General features: G+C 37.3%; 1 protein-coding gene across 1 annotated transcript in view; it reads left to right on the forward strand.

Moving 5' to 3' along the window:
* The window catches only part of LOC124595850 (stromal cell-derived factor 2), a 38422-nt gene extending 24249 nt beyond the window's left edge, over positions 1-14173 (forward strand). The window contains exons 3-5 of the mRNA XM_047134757.1: positions 5151-5278; positions 10343-10439; positions 12760-14173. Of these exons, the coding sequence (XP_046990713.1) occupies positions 5151-5278; positions 10343-10439; positions 12760-12940 (406 nt within the window). The 3' untranslated portion in view covers positions 12941-14173. The remainder of the gene's footprint in view (positions 1-5150; positions 5279-10342; positions 10440-12759) is intronic.
* The last annotated feature ends 4728 nt before the right edge of the window (positions 14174-18901 follow it).

Here is an 18901-nt window from a genome sequence, read left to right on the forward strand (position 1 = left end):
AGCTAGTTACGCAGATGATGAAGAGATTGAAGAAATGTATGATGCGATAAAAGAAATTATTCAGATAGTCAAGGGAGACGAAGATTTAATAGTCATGGGGGACTGGAGTTTGATAGTAGGGAAAGGAAGACAAGGAAAAGTAGTTGATGAATGTGGACTGGGGTAAGGAATGAAAGAGGAAGACGCATGGTAGAATTTTGCGCAGAGCGTAACTTAATCATAGCTAACATTTGGTTTAAGGATCGTGAAAGAAAGTTGTATATGTGGAATATGCCTGGAGGCACTGGAAAATTTCAGATAGATTATATAATGGTAAGACACACATTTAGGAACCATTGTTTTAAATTGTAAGACATTTTCAGGGTCAGATGTGGGCAGTTTATTGTTTATGAACTATAGATTAAAACTGAAGAAACTGCAAAAAGGTAGGAATTTAAGGAGATGGGACCTGGATAAACTGAAACAGCCAGATGTAGAGAGTTTGAGAGAGAACATTAGGGACTAATTGACAAATACAGGGGAAAGAAATACAGAAGAAGAAGAATGGACAACTTTGAGAGATGAAATAGTCAAGGCAGCAGAGGATCAAGTTGGTAAAAAGACGAGGGTTGGTAGAAATCCTTGGGTAACAGAAGAGAGTTTAATTGATGGAAGGAGAAAATATAAAAATCCAGTAAAGGAAATGGGCGAAAAGGAATACGAAGTCTCAAAATTGATATTGACAGGAAGTGCAAAATGGCTTAGCAAGGATGGCTAGAGGATAAATGTAAGGATGTAGAGGCATATATCACTAGGGGTAAGATGGATACTTCCTAAAGGAAAATTAAAGAGACATTTGGAGAAAAGAGAACCACCTGTATGAATACAAAGAGCTCAGATGGAAAACCAGTCCTAAGCAAATAAGGGAAAGCAGAAAGGTGGAAGGAGTATATAGAATGTTTGTACAAGGGTGATGTACTTGAGGGCAATATTATGGAAATGAAAGAGGATGTAGATGAAGATGAAATGGGAGATATGTTACTAAGTGAAGACTTTGACAGAGCACTGAAAGACTAAGTCAAAAAAAGGCAATGGGAATAGACAAAATTCCATTAGAACTACTATAGCCTTGAGAGAGCCAGCCATCTGGTGAGCAAGATGTATGAGACAGAACACCCTCACATTTCAAGAAGAATGTAATAATTCCAATTCCAAAGAAAACAGGTGTCAACAAGTATGAAAATTACCGAAATATCCATTTAATAAGTCATGGCTGCAAAATACTAACACAAATTCTTTACAGACAAATGGAAAAAACTGGTAGATGCTGACCTTGGGGAAGATCAGTTTGAAATCCATAGAAATGTTGGAACACACGAGGCAATACTGACCTTACAGCTTATCTTAGTTGATAGACAAAGGAAACGAAAACCTGCATTTATAGCTTTTGACAATGTTGACTGGAATACTCTCTTTCATAATTGGAGGTGGCAGGTGTAAAATACAGGGAGTGAAAGGCTATTCATAATTTGCACAGAAACCAGAAGGCAGTTACAAGAGTCGATGAAAGCATTGGGGAGGCAGTGATTAAGAAGGGAATAAGACAGGGTTGTAGCTTATCCCCGATGTTATTCAATCTGTATATTGAGCAAGCAGTAAAAAGGAAACAAAAGAAAAATTTGGAGTAGGAATTAAAATCTGTGAAGAAGAAATAAAAACTTTGAGGTTTGCCAATGGCATTGTAATTCTGTTAGCAAAGGACCTGGAAGAGCAGTTGAATGGAATGGACAGTGTCTTGAAAGGAGGATATAAGATGAACATCAACAAAAGCAAAACGAGGGTAATGGAATGTAGTCGAATTAAGGGAAATTAGAACGGGATATTTTTTTCACATTTTCAGACTTTTGTCTCATTATAAAATTTGCAATTTTCCAAGTAAAATGATATATAGATCACTTATAAACTCACATGAGATGTATTTTATTTTTTTAAAAATATAATCTACACCAGTTGAAAATTTTAAAATTTTTACGATCTAATAAAATTGGTAATTTTTTTTATATAGAAGGCTGTGGATTGCTGTTTTACAAAAGGTCATGCCCAGAAGAGGATGGGCCCCAGGTTGAGGGACAAGAAACTTTCTGATGGTAAGACCATAAGAGGAAGGTTGACAGACAAAATGATTGATGAACTACAGCAGTATTATGGGATGGCCATTATAAATAATAATGAGGATTTGTTGAAAATGAAGCAGGCAGTGTGGGCTGCCTTCTTCCACACTGTCAACTGATGAAAAACCAGTATACCACCTTTGCCCTCCTGGACCTGATTCATGGTGCAATTACTGCAATCCCCAGTACTTAACTGGAACAGTTCATACTTCCAGCAGCAGTCATGGATATCGTAAAACCTGTTTACAGAGATGTGGCAAATCCTGAATTACTGAAGAAGTGTCTGCATGGTCAGACTCAAAACCCCAATGAGTCGTTCAATAATCTGATATGGACTCGCTTACCAAAAAATGTTTTTGTTGGGATGATGACAATAAAGTGGGGGGGGGGGGGGGTGGTCAGTGATGCTTTTAGTGATGGGAAATCCTGGAGCAAACTGGATCAAAGAACTTGAATGGGTGGACAAGGTTCGCTTTGATAAAGTAAGGTATGCAGCACATTTGGCTACTAAGGAGTCTGAAAAGAAGAAAAAACTTCGAAAAAGATCAAGAGGATGATACACAGTATGGTGCAGGGCGCATTTGAGTGGACAAAAAAATTAAGCATAAGTGAGTTACAGTCTCTTTAGAATCCGTTCCGAAAATTTACATTTTCTGTTGCATTTTTCCCTAAATCTCAGAAATCACTTCGAGTAGAGTATCCACATTTTCAGGAAGTAATAGCATACATATCCTGAGTCTACTGAACTAAAAGGAGGACATAATGTTATTTACTAATTAAAATTATTTAGGACAACATACAAAAAAGTATACAAAATTTGAATCGTATAATTAAAAAGCTTTATTTCCAAAAGCAGTGGCTGAAATGCAATTATTGTAGTTCAGTAGACTCAGAACATACAGTTTAATGTCCTATAAAAGTTTCCTGTCAATGGTTGCAGTGGTTCCTGAAATACAGGGAGGCCAAGTCACTAAATTTAACATTGTCAGAATAGGGCGTTCCAACTCCCCTTAAATCAGGTAATGCTGAGGGAATTAGATTAGGAAATGAGACACTTAAAGTAGTAGATGAGTTTTGCTCTTTGGGGAGCAAAATAACCAATAATGGTCGAAGTAGAGAGGATATAAAACGTAGACTGGCTATGGCAAGGAAAACGTTTCTGAAGAAGAGAAATTTGTTAACATTGAGTGTAGATTTAAGTGTCAGGAAGTCTTTTCAGAAAGTATTTGTATGGGGTGTAGCCATGTATGGAAGTGAAACATGGACGATAAATAGTTCAGACAAGAGGAGAATAGAAACTTTCGAAATTTGGTGCTACCAAAGAATGCTGTGGATTAGATGGATAGATCACATAACTAATGAGGAGATACTGAATATAATTGGGGAGAAGAGGAATTTGTGGCACATCCTGACTAAAAGGAGGATTGGTTGATAGGACACGTTCTGGGTCACCAAGGGATCACCAATTTAGTATTGGAGGGAAGCGTGGAGGTTAAAAATCGTAGAGGGAGAGCAAGAGATGAATACACTAAGCAGATTCAGAAGGATGTAGGTTGCAGTAGGTACTCGGAGATGAGATTTTCAAAGGATGTAGTTGCATGGAGAGCTTCATCAAACCAGTTTGTGGACTGAAGACCACAACAACAACAACAACAACAACAACAACAACAAAAACAATAACAGTTGGTAAATTTTACATTCTAGCAGTAAAAACTTTTGAAAGTAATTTTTTGTAAATGCCCAGATTTTCTGCATTTAAAACTGCTTTTAGAAAATTCCTGGACAAATGCCCGTTTATAAACATTCTACCCACTGGGCATTTTCCCAGTCGACATCACTACACCTGATCCATTTAGGGGGACCGTACTGTTCTGAATCCTGTGGTGCAAGGCCTGGAAGTTACAGCCTAGCTTGTTACAGGACCCTCAAGTCTCTGGAACATTATTGGGGTTTTAAATCCTATCATGCCTTCCTTTATAATTTTGTAATCATCTCAGAAGGCAGCCTGTCTCCTGGTAAGATGTTACCAGAGAGAACACACGAATATTTTAGAAATAATTCCTTAGTAGCTACATTTTTCGCACTAACTTCACAGTATCTGAGAGAAAATGTGGTGGATTTTGGATAATGGCACTTCAACACAATCTAAGGCTATGTTGAAGAACAGTGTCTAGAGACATTATTCAGGTGGTGGGGCCCTTTTTTTTTAACATCAACACTTATCGGTGAAGTTATCAATCAGGAAACGTAAAACAACCCATTATCTTTGTGGAAACCAGGATCTATCCTGTTTTATGAAATGACGTATGTACAAGATAAATTGATTATTCCATTTTATGCCACATTTGCTCTGGAGCTAATCAATTACTCTTTGATTGTTTTAGTGTTTTTCTGTCCCCAAATGCAGTGTGTTAAGTGTGACTGTCATACAGTAACCATACAAAACATTTGTTCCTTTGATAAAGGTTTTGGCAGGTTAGAACTGTTGGCCAGACAAGGACTCGGCATAAAATCAAACAGCAGCTGTTGCTGTTCCACCTACTACTGTAGGCCTAAAGAGTGAAATGTCTGCTGGGCTGTGGGAGTTACAGTGGTGGTGTGGTTTGAAGGAAACACATGGCACTGTCGATGCACATGTTACAAATGAAAAATGAAACATTAAGTACTTCGTTTTATGTCTCATATAGTCCTTTCTCCACTGGAGGAACACAGGAGAATAAGGAACATAGTCACTGCCAGGTTATTGCACCTCAGTTCTAAACTGTGCCATTGTTACAAGTTTTATAGTTTGGTACTGTCTTTTATGACAGTCTTATTATGGTCACAAAACATGGTATTAACCAGCAAAATTTGTTAAACTATTACTGCAAAAAAGAAGAAAAAAACATGCTCTATTGTTCTTTCAGGCATGCACTCCCTTGGACTGCTGGGTGTGCTGCTGCTGCTGCTGCTGCTATCATAACTGTACAAAAGTTTTAAGTATACTGTCTTACCTTTCAGTGAACCGGTGAAGTGTGGTGATATAATAAGATTAACACATTTGGCAACTCTGAAAAATCTGCATTCACATCATTTTGCCTCGCCTCTGTCAGGTGACCAGGAAATCTCAGCATATGGAGATGATAATGGTAAGCTATCAGCACACCTAATCAATCAGTTGTGTGGTTTTTCATTGAATTAGTTTTACATCTTTTATTCAGATAAAAACTAAGAATTTACAACTGAAAGTCTGCCTGCAGATAATGATGTTTAGTTACGTGAGAAATAATGTTATAACCAAGAAAATTTAAGGAAAATTTTTATTGCTGCAGCAACCAGAATCTGATTCCAAATACAAGCGCATAAATTTAGACAAAATTACCCATGTCATTGAGTATAACATCATTACCAAATCACTGATAGTGTTCACACTTTTACCATTTCAGTTGTAGTGTGGCAACTGACAGACCACAGTTTTTGAGAGATGTTGCTTATAGGCATATTATATTATGTACACTATAACTGTGTGACACATCCTCTAATATTATTTTTCTAGTTGAAAATGATGTAAGAAATTTATATTTGTAGCAGAGTTGTACAGTGCGTAGTAGATTTATTTGGTCAAGATGAGTCCACAGACTCCAGCAGAAGACTATGCAACTAAGTTGACTTTCTTAATGTGTGGAACTACTTTCAGAATTCAAAGATGATATCCCAACAGAGAATCATATGTTCCTCCCAATACACACTCAGATACAGTTGATACAGTAAAATGAGATAAAAACTGGAGCGGTGCATTGTATCAGATTTAGCCTGTTCGTACACCCATGACAGGCTGGCCAATGTATAAATCATTGTTTCCCTTTCAATATTGAAAACTACTGGTTCGTAATAAAGTGTTTTCAACAAGAGCAAAGCAAATATGAAAACTGCTGGAAAAATTATGGGCACTATGAAAATTATTCCTTCAAAGTGTACTCCTGTGTCAGCCATGTGACTTTTTATAGCAGGGGCGGGGGTGGGGGGGGGGGGGGGGGGGGGGGGTAGGAGAGGGAAGGAAGAAAAGAAAAAGAAACAGAGTACATCTGAATTACTTATTGCTAAACATGAAGATGCAATCAAAATTCACTCAAGTGTTCATTGAATTCTGATGCACCAGCATTTCATAACATGTAACTAACAAGGGGAAGTCTTCAGCTGTGGGATCAACTTTCTGAAACTGTTTATCTGGTGTTGTAGATAAAGGTCCCAGTCTTTCGTCCTGGTGAGCCATTATTTTCATGTATTTGCCGGGGTGGGAGTGGGGGAAGGGGACAACCCCCGGTATTTCGTGTTACACTCAGTAGTTTCAAAAAGTACTGTTCTACAGATTTATTGTGTAGCGTAATGAATATGGTAAGGGCCTCCCATACCGAAGGCTGTGGGTTGGAATCTCATTGGGTAATTTAAAATTTTTTATGTTTTAATGTTTATCAGAAAGGCTTTGAGCATCATTTTTGTTCTATTAATTGGATTAAATGTAATTTTTTATTTCTATTCCTTTGCCACATCATTTTAATCGAGGTATGCACTTTTTTTCTGTTCTAATTTTTTTTCTTTCTGTTATTATTTTTCCATTTGGAATATTTGTGAGTTTGAATTTAATTATATTTATTTATTTATTTATTTATTGTAATACTTAAACATTTGAATATGCTACTTCCTGGTATATTAAAATTGTGTGTCGGACTGCTGACTCGAACTCGGGACCTTTGCTTTTCGTGGGAAAGTGCTCTACAAACAGAGCTACCCAAGCAGGGGTGAATGGCTGCAGTGTGAGATAATGTAGGATCTTAGCGTACATAACCTTACAGACAGTTTCAGGAAGTCGATCCCACTGCTGGTGACCTTTTCTTGCAAGATTCGCCTAGTACAGATCCAAGGTAGGGTATGAGAAGACAATATTTTGTAATTTAATGAAGTGTGCTTCCGTTTGAATTTAATGAACAAAGAATGTGAATGTGGAAATGTAGTATTTATATTTTGTCCATGGTGTGAGAACAGTTTATGCTTTAACCATTTATATGATGATGATTACCCCCCACCACCTTCCCTCCCGCAAAAAAAAGTATATCTTGCAACAGAAAATAAATGTTTGTGATGATGGCACAACAAACGTAAATACTGGTGTATTATTTTGCATTTTGTTGTATAATTGATGGATTGGTATTTTTAAATGATTATGCATTACAATACATAAAGAAATATAATTAAACCAGATGGACAAAATTATATGACAAAGGATTTGAAATTAAAGAAAAATTATGTTTGAACCAGTTAGTTGAATAAAAAGACAGATGGAAGTCATTTCGACAAAAATTTAAAAATAAAAATCTAAAAACCATCTGACAGGACTTGAATCCATCACCTTTAGCTTATCAGTCTTGTATGCCATCCACTATGCTACGCTGGCACTCGGGATAAAAATCTAGATTATAATGCTCCAGACTATCAAGCGGAAAAAACTTTATTTGTTGATTGTTCATAAATGAGAGCCCACAGCATGAGTGGCTTCAGGGTGGGTTAACATACAATCCTAATGTACACCATCATAGAGATAGTTTTGAAAAGTTGATCCAACCACTGGGGACCTCTCCTTGTAAAGTGGCAACGAATTACTGACTCATTGTACTCAAGAGTGACAACCTCTTGATTACAATTCAGAACTGAGAATGGACTACCACTCACCTCTTCATGACCAGTGGTGACACAAATAACACAAAAGAAACATTCATACATAATTTTTCCTACAAACATTTTTCTTCAAACATAAGACATATCAACACGTCCACGTTTCGAGTCACAAACTGGCTAACATGAACTGTTTGCTGATATGCGGGATGAACACAGTGCTTTTGATTTTTAACCTGGACTATTAGTAGTTAACTTGTTGTTGTTGTTGTTGTTGTTGTTGTTGTTGTTGTTGTTTCAGTCAGTGCTGTAAAGCTGAGCACTTGTAGTTCTCACGTTTTTCAAGTCACTCAATGTTCTTCATGTCATGTTTGAAAAGCATGAATGTGGTGTGATGTTGCCTTTGTAAAAAATATTTTTCCAGTGTGAAAATGGTATTCTGAATGAAATTGGATGTGAATAAATTGATTTACAAGATAGCATTGTGTTCATCATGCATTTCAACAAATAATTGGTGCTTTTCACAGTGGCCCGAAGAAATTACTTTAACAAGAGCTAGGTTTTAATTGTTGATGGCAGTCACCAACAGTTACGATCTTAATGATCAGCTGCAACCAGTAGTTAACAAGGAGTGCATATTAGACAGTATGTAAACCCATCCTTTCCTAATTATTTCCATCCTGGCTGTGCAATGATGTTAAAATTTCATGGACATAATTAGTTAGAGATAAAATAAGAATACCAGTATTAGTAAATATAACAATAACATCTAAAAATAACTAAAATCTATCAAATATAACACACAATAGTTCACCCATGTTGAACAGTTGTAGTAGTGCTTGATTTTTTACCTTGTATGGAAGAATGAAAGATCTGCAAAACAACCAAAATATTTTCTAGTACAAGAAAACATGCCATGTCTAATATGTAGCAGTACAACAATAAAGTTTGTACAAATTTGGTGCAGGAATTCTAAATTATATGTTTACACATTAATTTAGTGGAATAGAATATTCACAAACAACTGAAGCAGCTCAGCAGAATTGATAACAAACACTTTCTCTGCCATACTAGTAAAGTGCGGACACAATAATGTGACAGTCCGTCACGAGTGTTAACAAATGAGGACTGGCCTGGGGGATATATATGTGTGAGGGGCGGGGGGGAGGGGGCGGGGGGGGGGGGGGGACAGAGCAGAACAAGAAGCCCTGCCTCCATCTTGCAGGCCTGGTAGCCTATGTTCAAGTTCTTACTCCTGTGAAGACAAAACTAGAGAGATGCTCTTGGTAGAGAACTCTTTTCAAAATAAGAAAAGAAAACAATAAGCAGTGCACAACTCAAAGCAGAGTACACAAAGCATTAGGTAACAGCTACAGCGAAATTGTTTGGTTCAAAATGGCTCTGAGCACTATGCAACTTAACTTCTGAGGACATCAGTTGCCTAGGACGTAGAACTAATGAAACCTAACTAACCTAAGGACACCACACACATCCATGCCCGAGGCAGGATTCGAACCTGCGACCGTAGTGGTCGCTCAGCTCCAGACTGTAGCACCTAGAACCGCACGGCCAATCCGGCCGGCGAAATTGTTTGCTGAGGTTGGCAATGTTGTAAATGTGGTAGTTCAGGCCCAAGCTCAGTTGTTATCTTGTGCAACCATAGTTTAAAACACCTTTGCCTAAAGCTGCCACATTAAAGTGGTTGTATTATAAAGGACATTCAATGTTCTTCATTTGGCAATAAATTATTAATCACAAAATGATAGAAAAATTGTCCCAGTTGACTTTTCTCCAGCTTTGACCTAGTGTAGTTCGAAAGCAGTGAATGGTAAGCCATGAAATTTTAACAGTACATAGAGCACGAAAAGTTGTACATTAATCCATATATCCCCCATACATTACAACCAGTTTTAAATTTAAATTATCTTAAATGTGGCCAAAACTGGCATAACACTTGCATGTAATTTTGTTTTCCTTTGAAGCTTTCTTAAAGTCTTGAACTTTTTTGTCTTGAGCTCAAATTCTGTGCTGTTCAGTTTCATTCTGTAGGGAACATTGTGCAACATTTAATTCAAGAAGGAGATATTCCTAAAATGTGTCTACTTTATGAGGAGTAACCCTATATTAAGTTAGCTTTTGCAGTTAAACTGAAGTAGACTGATAAATCCACAGCACATGTGAAACTTGCCACAGAAACAAGAAGAAAGAACAACTATTTAGTGACAAAAGCAAGTATCAGGACTCTTATGTGGTATATGAAGTGTAGATCTGAATTTCCCCTTTCCAAATATAGCTGTGGATGGATGTGAATACATCAGGTTCCAGAAACAGTGATTGGTTGCTGTAAATCTTTTCTCAGTAATACACAGTGCATTTTACAACATTAACTTTCACTTTGTGCATTCCATTTCCTGCAGAATAAGAGTTACAGGATTTTACTTTGTGATTGACTGACAGATACTGGATGATAAGTAAAAGGGGAAAAAATGGATTTGATAAAGTGTCATCATGTAAGACCTCTACCAGTGTCTTTCTCTTTTCAGGTGTTGGAGATTCAGGTGACCACTGGATGGTGTTGTGCGAGGGTGAATTTTGGGAACGTGATGAAGCTATAATGTTGAAACATGTTGATACGGAAGTGTAAGTAGTGAATTTTGACTACATTAAACTGATATTTGTGATCTGTGAGTTATGGTTTGCAGGTTGGAGTGTCACATTAACCATGTGCTAAAGTGCTACTGTGGCGTAACGTACTTCCATGTTGTTGAATCTCCAGCTTTTTATGTAGGATTAAAGTTTTTTTTCCAGCACATGGTTTTGGTTCCTCAGTTTCCGTCACCAATTTTCAATACACACATACCAGCAGTATGTGTGCCAGTATTCTGTTCCCAGTTCCCATCATGACTCCATCTTCACTTGATGTACAACAGAATCGTATCATTAGTTTACCATATGTCTGTTGGGAAAGGAAACCCATGATGGTGTGTTGGTTCTGCATTCAGTTTTCTATGACAAAGCTACAAGGTGTGTTCAAAAAGTAAGGTGACTTTGTATTTTTATAAAAAAATATTTATTTATTCATCAATATTCATGTTGTCCCCTTCAAAGTAATCCCCATCAGATGCAATACACTTGTTCCAGTGCCTCTTCCAGTCCTTGAAGCTCTTCTCATAAGCTCTTTTTGGTACAACCTTGAGTACTTCCAGTGATGCAGCAACAGGGTAGTCCACTTGTTCCTTGGCCACAGTTTGTCGGTGGCCATTGATGCAGACAGACAGCTTGTTGGTTGTCATGCCACTACAGTGGTTGCAGCTTAACTTGTAGATCACATAACTGGTTTCACAGGTCTATTACGCTACTAAACATGATGTCCTTCATTTCAATGACTGCTTCACTGCTTGTGCCACATGGATCCTTCCCACCGAGGATGACTGTTCAATCCCGCATCCGACCATCCTGATTTAGGTTTTCCGTGATTTCCCTAAATCGCTCCAAGCAAATGCCAGGATGGTTCCTTTGAAAGGGCATGGCCGAGTTCCTTCCCCGTCCTTCCCTAATCCGATGAGACCAATGACCTCGCTGTCTGGTCTCCTCCCCCAAACAATCCAATCCAATCCAATCCAATCCAATCCTTCCCACCAACACCAGCTTTTCTGAGTTGCGCAGTTGGGAACTTCCCTGCAATATATCCTACGTTCCTGTAACCCTCCTGGCCTCAAGCTTCCTTAGTCGCTGCACACACCCATCCAGCCCTTTCCCTGCTCCTATTTCTGGACTACACAGCCGTCTTTACACCACCCCACTAGTCTTTTCTTATTTATTTATTTATTTATATATATCTCTCTCTCCTTTTCCGCTACTTTTTCCTCTCCCTCCCCACTCTCCCCTGCACGTCGCCCAACCTGCAGCACTTCACTGTCCGCCATCCCCACTGTACTATTCCTCCCCCTCCCTGCCCCAGCTTCCTCCTTTCACCCACCAAGTTGTCACTCCCATCATGCAGTGGTGCTGCTGCTCGCAGTGGGGTTTCAGTTGCCCGAGACTGCAGTCGTGTGTGTGAATTGCATTTGCATGAGTGTGTGTGTGCTTCTGTTTGTCTATTATTGACAAAGGCCTTTGGCCGAAACCTTTAAATTTTAAAATCTTTTTGTTGTGCCTACCTGTGACACAGCATTTCCACTATATGGTGAGTAGCAACTTTCCTTCTAATAATATAGAGACTATTGATGTATTTGATGAGTGTTTTTAGAAGTCCAGTATCAATTTTCTGCAAATTATGTATCCCTATTAATGCAACCATGCATCACCTGTGCATTTCAGGCCAACCTATTGTACACAGAGGCAACAGTCAACTTCAGTACTGACATGGAGTAATAGTATTTGAATTGCCCAATTAGTGCACTTCTGTTATTTTGGAAAGTTTCAGTTTGAGTTTGTGCACAGCTCTGTGAGCAGATGCTACTAACAGCAACCTGAAGTGCTAAATGGCATAATTCTGTTCTCGGATGGTTTTCCTAGACCACTCCTAACTTTCCTACTTTTTGCTAAAACTGATACTCCATCTGCTACAATCCGAGGAATGGGCTGCAATATAAATGGCAATTGAATCATATCCTCTGGCATTAGTTCCCACAGCAATGCAGTATACAGCACTTGCATTGTATATGAAATACACTGATTAATTGTGTATGGTTGTGTAACATGTTTGGCTCATCTGTTTACAGATGGAGAAAGTTAATCATTAGTAAAGGTGTTTCACTTAATCCATTTTGTATAAACTATGGAGAAAGTCATGGACAGAAACTATTAAAAATTATAGTTCTAACCTTGTACTATTTTGTGTATGGGGAACCAGACAAACTTATTTCATTTTTATTCAGTTGTAAATATAACTTTTAAGATTTTAGGCTCAAGTAAATATTTATAAAATACAAATGTAATAGATTTTTAAAATTTTCAGCTATTTATCTGCAACTGGTCGGACATATGGACGCCCAATTAATGGCCAAGCAGAGATTGTTGGGGTTCCGACACCTGCTGTAGGGCATGTACACTGGAAAGCTATGGAAGGATTATTTATTCACCCATCTGATTTCAATCCAAAATCTCAGCATACACACACTCATCATACAGAACTGTGAAAGTTGATGCACTGTTACTGCCAAACAGTTCATCAGCATAATCATGCATTCATTTTGTAGTAACAAATTCTTTTATTTAATTATTTTATTGGATTCTGTTTGTGAGAATGCAGTAAATGTACCTGAGGAAAAATCATTTTCTCACATATATTGTAATTATGTGTAAGTTATATTTTTATGCTTGCCTGTCAGTGAGTTTGTTTTGTGTTTTTGAAATCAAAGCCTATATTAATTTTATATCAAAAGATAAAACATATCTGTAGGTTGCTCTTCTGAGCATGTAAGTTTGTGATATATTTTAAAGCCTCTTGAATTATATTGTTACAATAGAATACATGAAGACTTCAAATTTTGTACTGGAGCAAGGTATCGTAAACTTTAGTTTCATTCACTTTACAGGGAAGAAAAAGCAAGCACAAAACAAATTGATGTACTAAGGTTGAAAACAGTATCCCCCTCATGTGTTATGGAAACATATTCTGTCATCTTATCACAAGATGTGTATGTAACATAGGAACATTTTAAGGAAAGGGTGCCTGTAAATAAATAGATGAAACTTATTAAATGTATTACCTGTGTCAGAGTGAGTTTGAAAGAGAAACTATTTCATCCTGTGAGGTAATGCAAGTATATATTGCTGTGACTGTTATACTCTGCCATTGTAACACATTGAGAAAATCATGAACATTTGAGACAGGAGATTGATTAAATGTCCAGATGAATACAGTGACAAAATATTCATCAAATAGTCATCTGATTCTGCTATGTTCTGGGATAGATACAGTTGGTGTATGACAATGCTACTGATACTGGTGCCATGAGCGCTTGTATTTCCCAGTTTTATTTTTCTTTGTTATTTGTATTTTTCCACAGATTGCTTTATATATCCTGTCATAACAATAATTTTGGTTGATATTGATACAAATTGCAGCTCTCGCTTATGTGTGAAATGCAAGTAAAAACCCTAGCAAAAGCAGGGAAGGAAACTACTGGAAGAAAGACAGTAAGGCAGCATATTAAGAGTAGGTGGAGAGGTTGGTTAGGGTGACATATTGAGAAGACGGGTGCAATCAAGATAGAAAGCAGAAAGGACAGTGCTTGTGATATACGATTTCCAAGTGTGAGTTGTGTGATGTAACTGTGACATGGTCATGGGCTCAATATCTTATCTTGTCAGACTGTATTATATGCAATAACTGAACATAAATACAAAATATGTATCACTGTTTCAAAGCCTGCAGTATATGATATGAACCTTTGCATTCCATTCACGACTATGGAAAAATGAATGGGGTAGTTTTGTGATCAAAGTTTACATGTACATTGCTGTTTTTGAGGCATGTAGTTGTATCTGTTATGATCTCATGTTAATGAAATTATCAACTGCCATGGAAATGGCAGTACTTTCTAAAAACAAGGTATTTAAGTCATTTATGTGTGTGATTTTCATTGTGTGCAGTGAATGTAAAGCAGTTTGTAGCTGCAGTGATAATGTTCCATATCAACATTTTTTGTATTATGTATTCCTTTTCATGTTCCTCAGTGTGAATTAATGTTCTTGCGCCAGTAATTTCAGCAAATTATATGTTGAACAATATGGTAAAAAGTTTGTAGATTAGTGGACACAATTAGTCATCACCAGCTCTTCATGAAGGGCAGTCTAAAATCTCTTACATACATGAAAAAGTCAATAGAAAGAAATATTCAGACCAGACAAAACGGCATAACAGTACACTTTGCTAATTATGAAGGTATACAGCTTCTTTCTTGTGTAACTATGAACTAAAATTACAGTGCCTCATGAAGGCATACCATCTCTCTCCAGAGAATGATTTCAGTTGCGCTCTTTGTCCTCACCCTGTGCTTAACAATTCATAATGACTTTAATATGCTGATGGTTGTTGCCCGAATGTAGAAAGAGTAGCATTTAAAATCTGCCCAATTCAACTGACAGATGCAAGTTTGGACTGTGATAAGTTCAACTTCACTAGGTGTTGAGTTACGTAACATACTTTTATAAAATTATGATTTCAGTCACTTGACAAACATGTCCCAGTATCCCTTTTTCCATCTCCTTAGTTATTGTCAGTGGTTCACCATTTTAAGGTTCCCAACAAATATTCTTATCAGGTGAATTTTCCAGAATGCATCTTTCATCCTACAAGAGAGTGTGTGTTATGGAACTTCCTGACATATTAAATCTGTGTGTTGGACGGGGCTCAAACTCAGAACATGTCCTTTCATGGACAATGCTCTTATCGACCGAGTTATCTGTGCATGACCCACAGTATCTTTTCCTCCAGGAGAGCTGGGGTTCCGCAGGGTGTGCAGGAGAAGGTCTTTGAAGTTCGGAAAGGGTGACAAACTGTGTGTTGTGCCTGGAATGCTTATTCAGTAAGAGCATTTCCCACGAAAGACAAAGTTCTGGGTTGGAGTCCCAATCGTAGCGAACAGTTTTAATCTGACAGGAGGGTTCACAATTAATTTCACTGAGCAGCTATTCAGAATATTGTAGTCAGATATTTTGGTGCCATAGAAAACTGTTAAATGTAAATTAGTCATAACTGAAGAGCGATATTGCTGAATGAAGGAATGACAGATTTCAGGTCCTCCAGTTGCAAAAGAAAATGTTCTATTGAGTAATTTTTTGTTTAGGAGACACAGCACTGTAACAAAATCAAAATTTATGACTCTCTCAGATATAATATTTGTAATTAAAACCTTTTAAGGGCTTTGAGAAATAGTTATACTACATAAAAAAGTCAATAAAAATTTTATGAGTCATGCATATGTCATGCAGTGTATGTTGCAGTATTGCAGCACATTATCTGCAAGCTGTCTGTGCAGCTCACTGATAGTGTGTTGTGAAACACTTGATATATCCAAGAGATCTTGCTTATTTCCATACTGATTGCATGTTAGAAAACTCATTTTGGAAGATTAGGTAAAGGATCTATAGATCTTGTGTAGTTACGAACTTCCATAAATTTTTGGTACAAGGACCCAAGCTACAACTCATCATTAAGCCAGTATACTTCATGACCGAGAAGAAGATGAAAAGTAATGATGACTGCAGGAATCAAATTTTTATTTACTAGAGCAGGGCCAAAGGCTGCTGTAAAATTGTAGACATCTTAATTTTGGATTCCTGTGGTTGCTAACTTTCCCAGGGCATAATCACTCAAATTCTAGTTGTCATCCAATAAATTACATTATTTTACATCAGACTCATAACACAGTAGTATATGTGTTAGATTCTCAAAAATACAAATTGTTGAAACTTGTATGTGGTGACAATTCTAAATGGCTTCCTGTCCTTGCTCATTTTCTCATACAAATTTATTGAATTAAAAAAAAAAAAAGCTATTAGTTATTTAAAAGCCTGTGGTACACCTCCAGTTAGTTTACTGGATACACTTAGAACACCTATTTCCATAAACACATTGTTTTGATGATCTCTGCCTTGAATATATCTACTAATGTGTAGTGTTCTATGTTTTAAGAAAGAAAGCTGAAATGCACACACACTCCTTAATAACACAGGGCACGGCTTTGGCAAACTACGCAACTCACAGTCACCCATTTACTACAGACATGACGTCCTTATGAAACTGCGGGGAATAAACTACTACAGTGTGTTTCAGTTTTACTCAAATAAAGGACACAATATCAAAAACAACAACATTATATCCATATTGCATTACATCACCAAGAGAAAATGTAATACCTGGAGGCATAAAATGCCAGATGATAATTCTGTCTACTAGTTCACAAGTAAAGCAAAAGAAGGGCAAATTTTTGGAAGAATTCACAAGACCTCCCTCTACATAAACAGTTTCAGCTGGCTGTAAAGTACACTGTAACCAACTCCATTTATGATGGATGATGAAATTAAAATGGCCATCTGAAAGGATAATTATCCAAAGTTGTGGAGGAGTAGAGATAACCCCCCTCACTGCATAGTTGAGGTGTTGAAAAAGGAGTTGAGGAAGTGGAGGGAAGGGTGTCTGGGGACTGGGAGGGAGAGGCACAAAAGAAATGTTAGTTAGCCTTGCGACCAGAAGATTCTCCTGGCCTCAAACTCTGGTAGCTCCAGTCCCACACCCACCTTCAATCCTTTTCCCTATTTTATTCATTCTAGATTTTTTGTCATTTCCCTCTTTCTCTCTTTTGTTCTTCGGTATACCTCTCCCATTCCATTCCTGTACTGTGTGCCACGTCCAACTCCCTGTGCCTACACCAGGGGAGTTCACCAGTGCCAAATTCCTATACTTATTCCTTTGTTCTCTCTTCCTTCTGTCAGCCAGCCTTCCCCTTCAACCCTTCCTTTCCCTCTCCACTTTTTTTTTAGAGATGAATAAGTGACTGTGCTCTCCTTGTTCAACCCTCCTGTGATTTTCTTACAGTGCCATAACTTTACCTGTCATTCCAGGTTTCTGTCAGTCATTCTGTATTAAAGTTAAATAGGAAATCAGTATTTTCGGTACCTGCTGTTTCCCTTCCCAGTCACTTTCTTTGTTAATGTGGTTATCAGATTGTTGTTCTGAATTAATGAGTATCAGTTCAGATTATTTGATGTATGAAATCTTTGTTATGAAAAATTGCTGAAACATAGCTCAGATGAACTCTTATGTTTCTGAAGAGGCCCGACAAAAATCCTTGAGGTAACATTACTGTTCATCATGTTGCACCAATATATGAACTGCATTTACTTTTTCTTTTTGAAACTGTTGACTCACTTGTAATTATAATCTTTCTGCAGATATTTTGTTACTTCAGTATAATTCCATTAAAGTAGTCATGATTTACCCTGTTCTGAACTTTTTCATAATTTCATATGAAGACGTAACTGCTGTATTTGATTGTATGGGAATGGTGCTTCATATTGCTCTGTAGTATTCATTATCTGTTGGCAAGGCTCCTTAGTGCTGTAACGTCATTAGGAAGTGGCAACAGTAGTTTGATTGATTGAATTTTTTTCTTTTATCCATTTCGATGATCTAATGCTAATTTTTTCTGTAAGCTTTTACTAGTATGTGTAATGCTTTTACTCCATTTCTCTGGAGTGTACAATGAAAAAGTTTCTACACTAGCAGTATTTTTTGTTTTGTGTGACTGCTGTACAGAATTTGATGAACATTTGCAAAGCATGTCATAAAAAGTTGGATATTTCTGTCATATGATTTTCCATAAGCAACATACTTCATTTTACTAGTCAATTGTATGTATGGCTTAACATTTCCATCTGACTAAGGTTCCTAAATTCGAGGTTCTGAGTATTATGTGGTCACATTTAAATGGTTAATATTTATTGTTAATTAAATTTATTGTTGTAAATAAATTGTCATACCAAAAATGTTCTGTTTCATCTACCTTGTTTTTTGAATTAACAGAATTTTAGTGAATAATATTCTCGTAATACACCAAAATCGTAACACACCAAGCAAACATGCCCGATAAATCTTATTTTGAATGACAACAAAGTTGTTTTTTTTTCATGGTAGGCTCTTACGTGGGTGACCTAATTTTGCAGTTTTACTTACTAGGTCCACAACTTTGCTTCCGCCATTTTTTCTCTAAGTGGGCTTTGTTGAGAAAAACTAAAAAAAAATTATGATTAATAGTATTGCCCATCGCTCTGGCCACTATATTCTCCCATCTTTCAGGTAGCATAAGAATCCCATGGCGTAAGAACTGTGCGTTTTTTGTGGTGATCCATGAATCGATTCAAGTTTGCACTTCTTCATATGATCAGAAGTGCTGGTCAGCCAGACTGTATGCCACTGATTAAAAAAGGTGGTAGTCAGAGAGAGTGATGTATGGAGAATACGGCGGGAGGGATAGGACTTCCCATTTCAACGTTTCCATGTATATTTTGATGGGTTTTGCGACATGGGGTCAAGCACTGACGTGCTGCAAAATTACCGTTACGTGTCTATTGCTGTGTTGTGGCTGTTTGTG

Source organism: Schistocerca americana, chromosome 2, assembly GCF_021461395.2.
Source record: "Schistocerca americana isolate TAMUIC-IGC-003095 chromosome 2, iqSchAmer2.1, whole genome shotgun sequence".
NCBI lineage: Eukaryota > Metazoa > Arthropoda > Insecta > Orthoptera > Acrididae > Schistocerca > Schistocerca americana.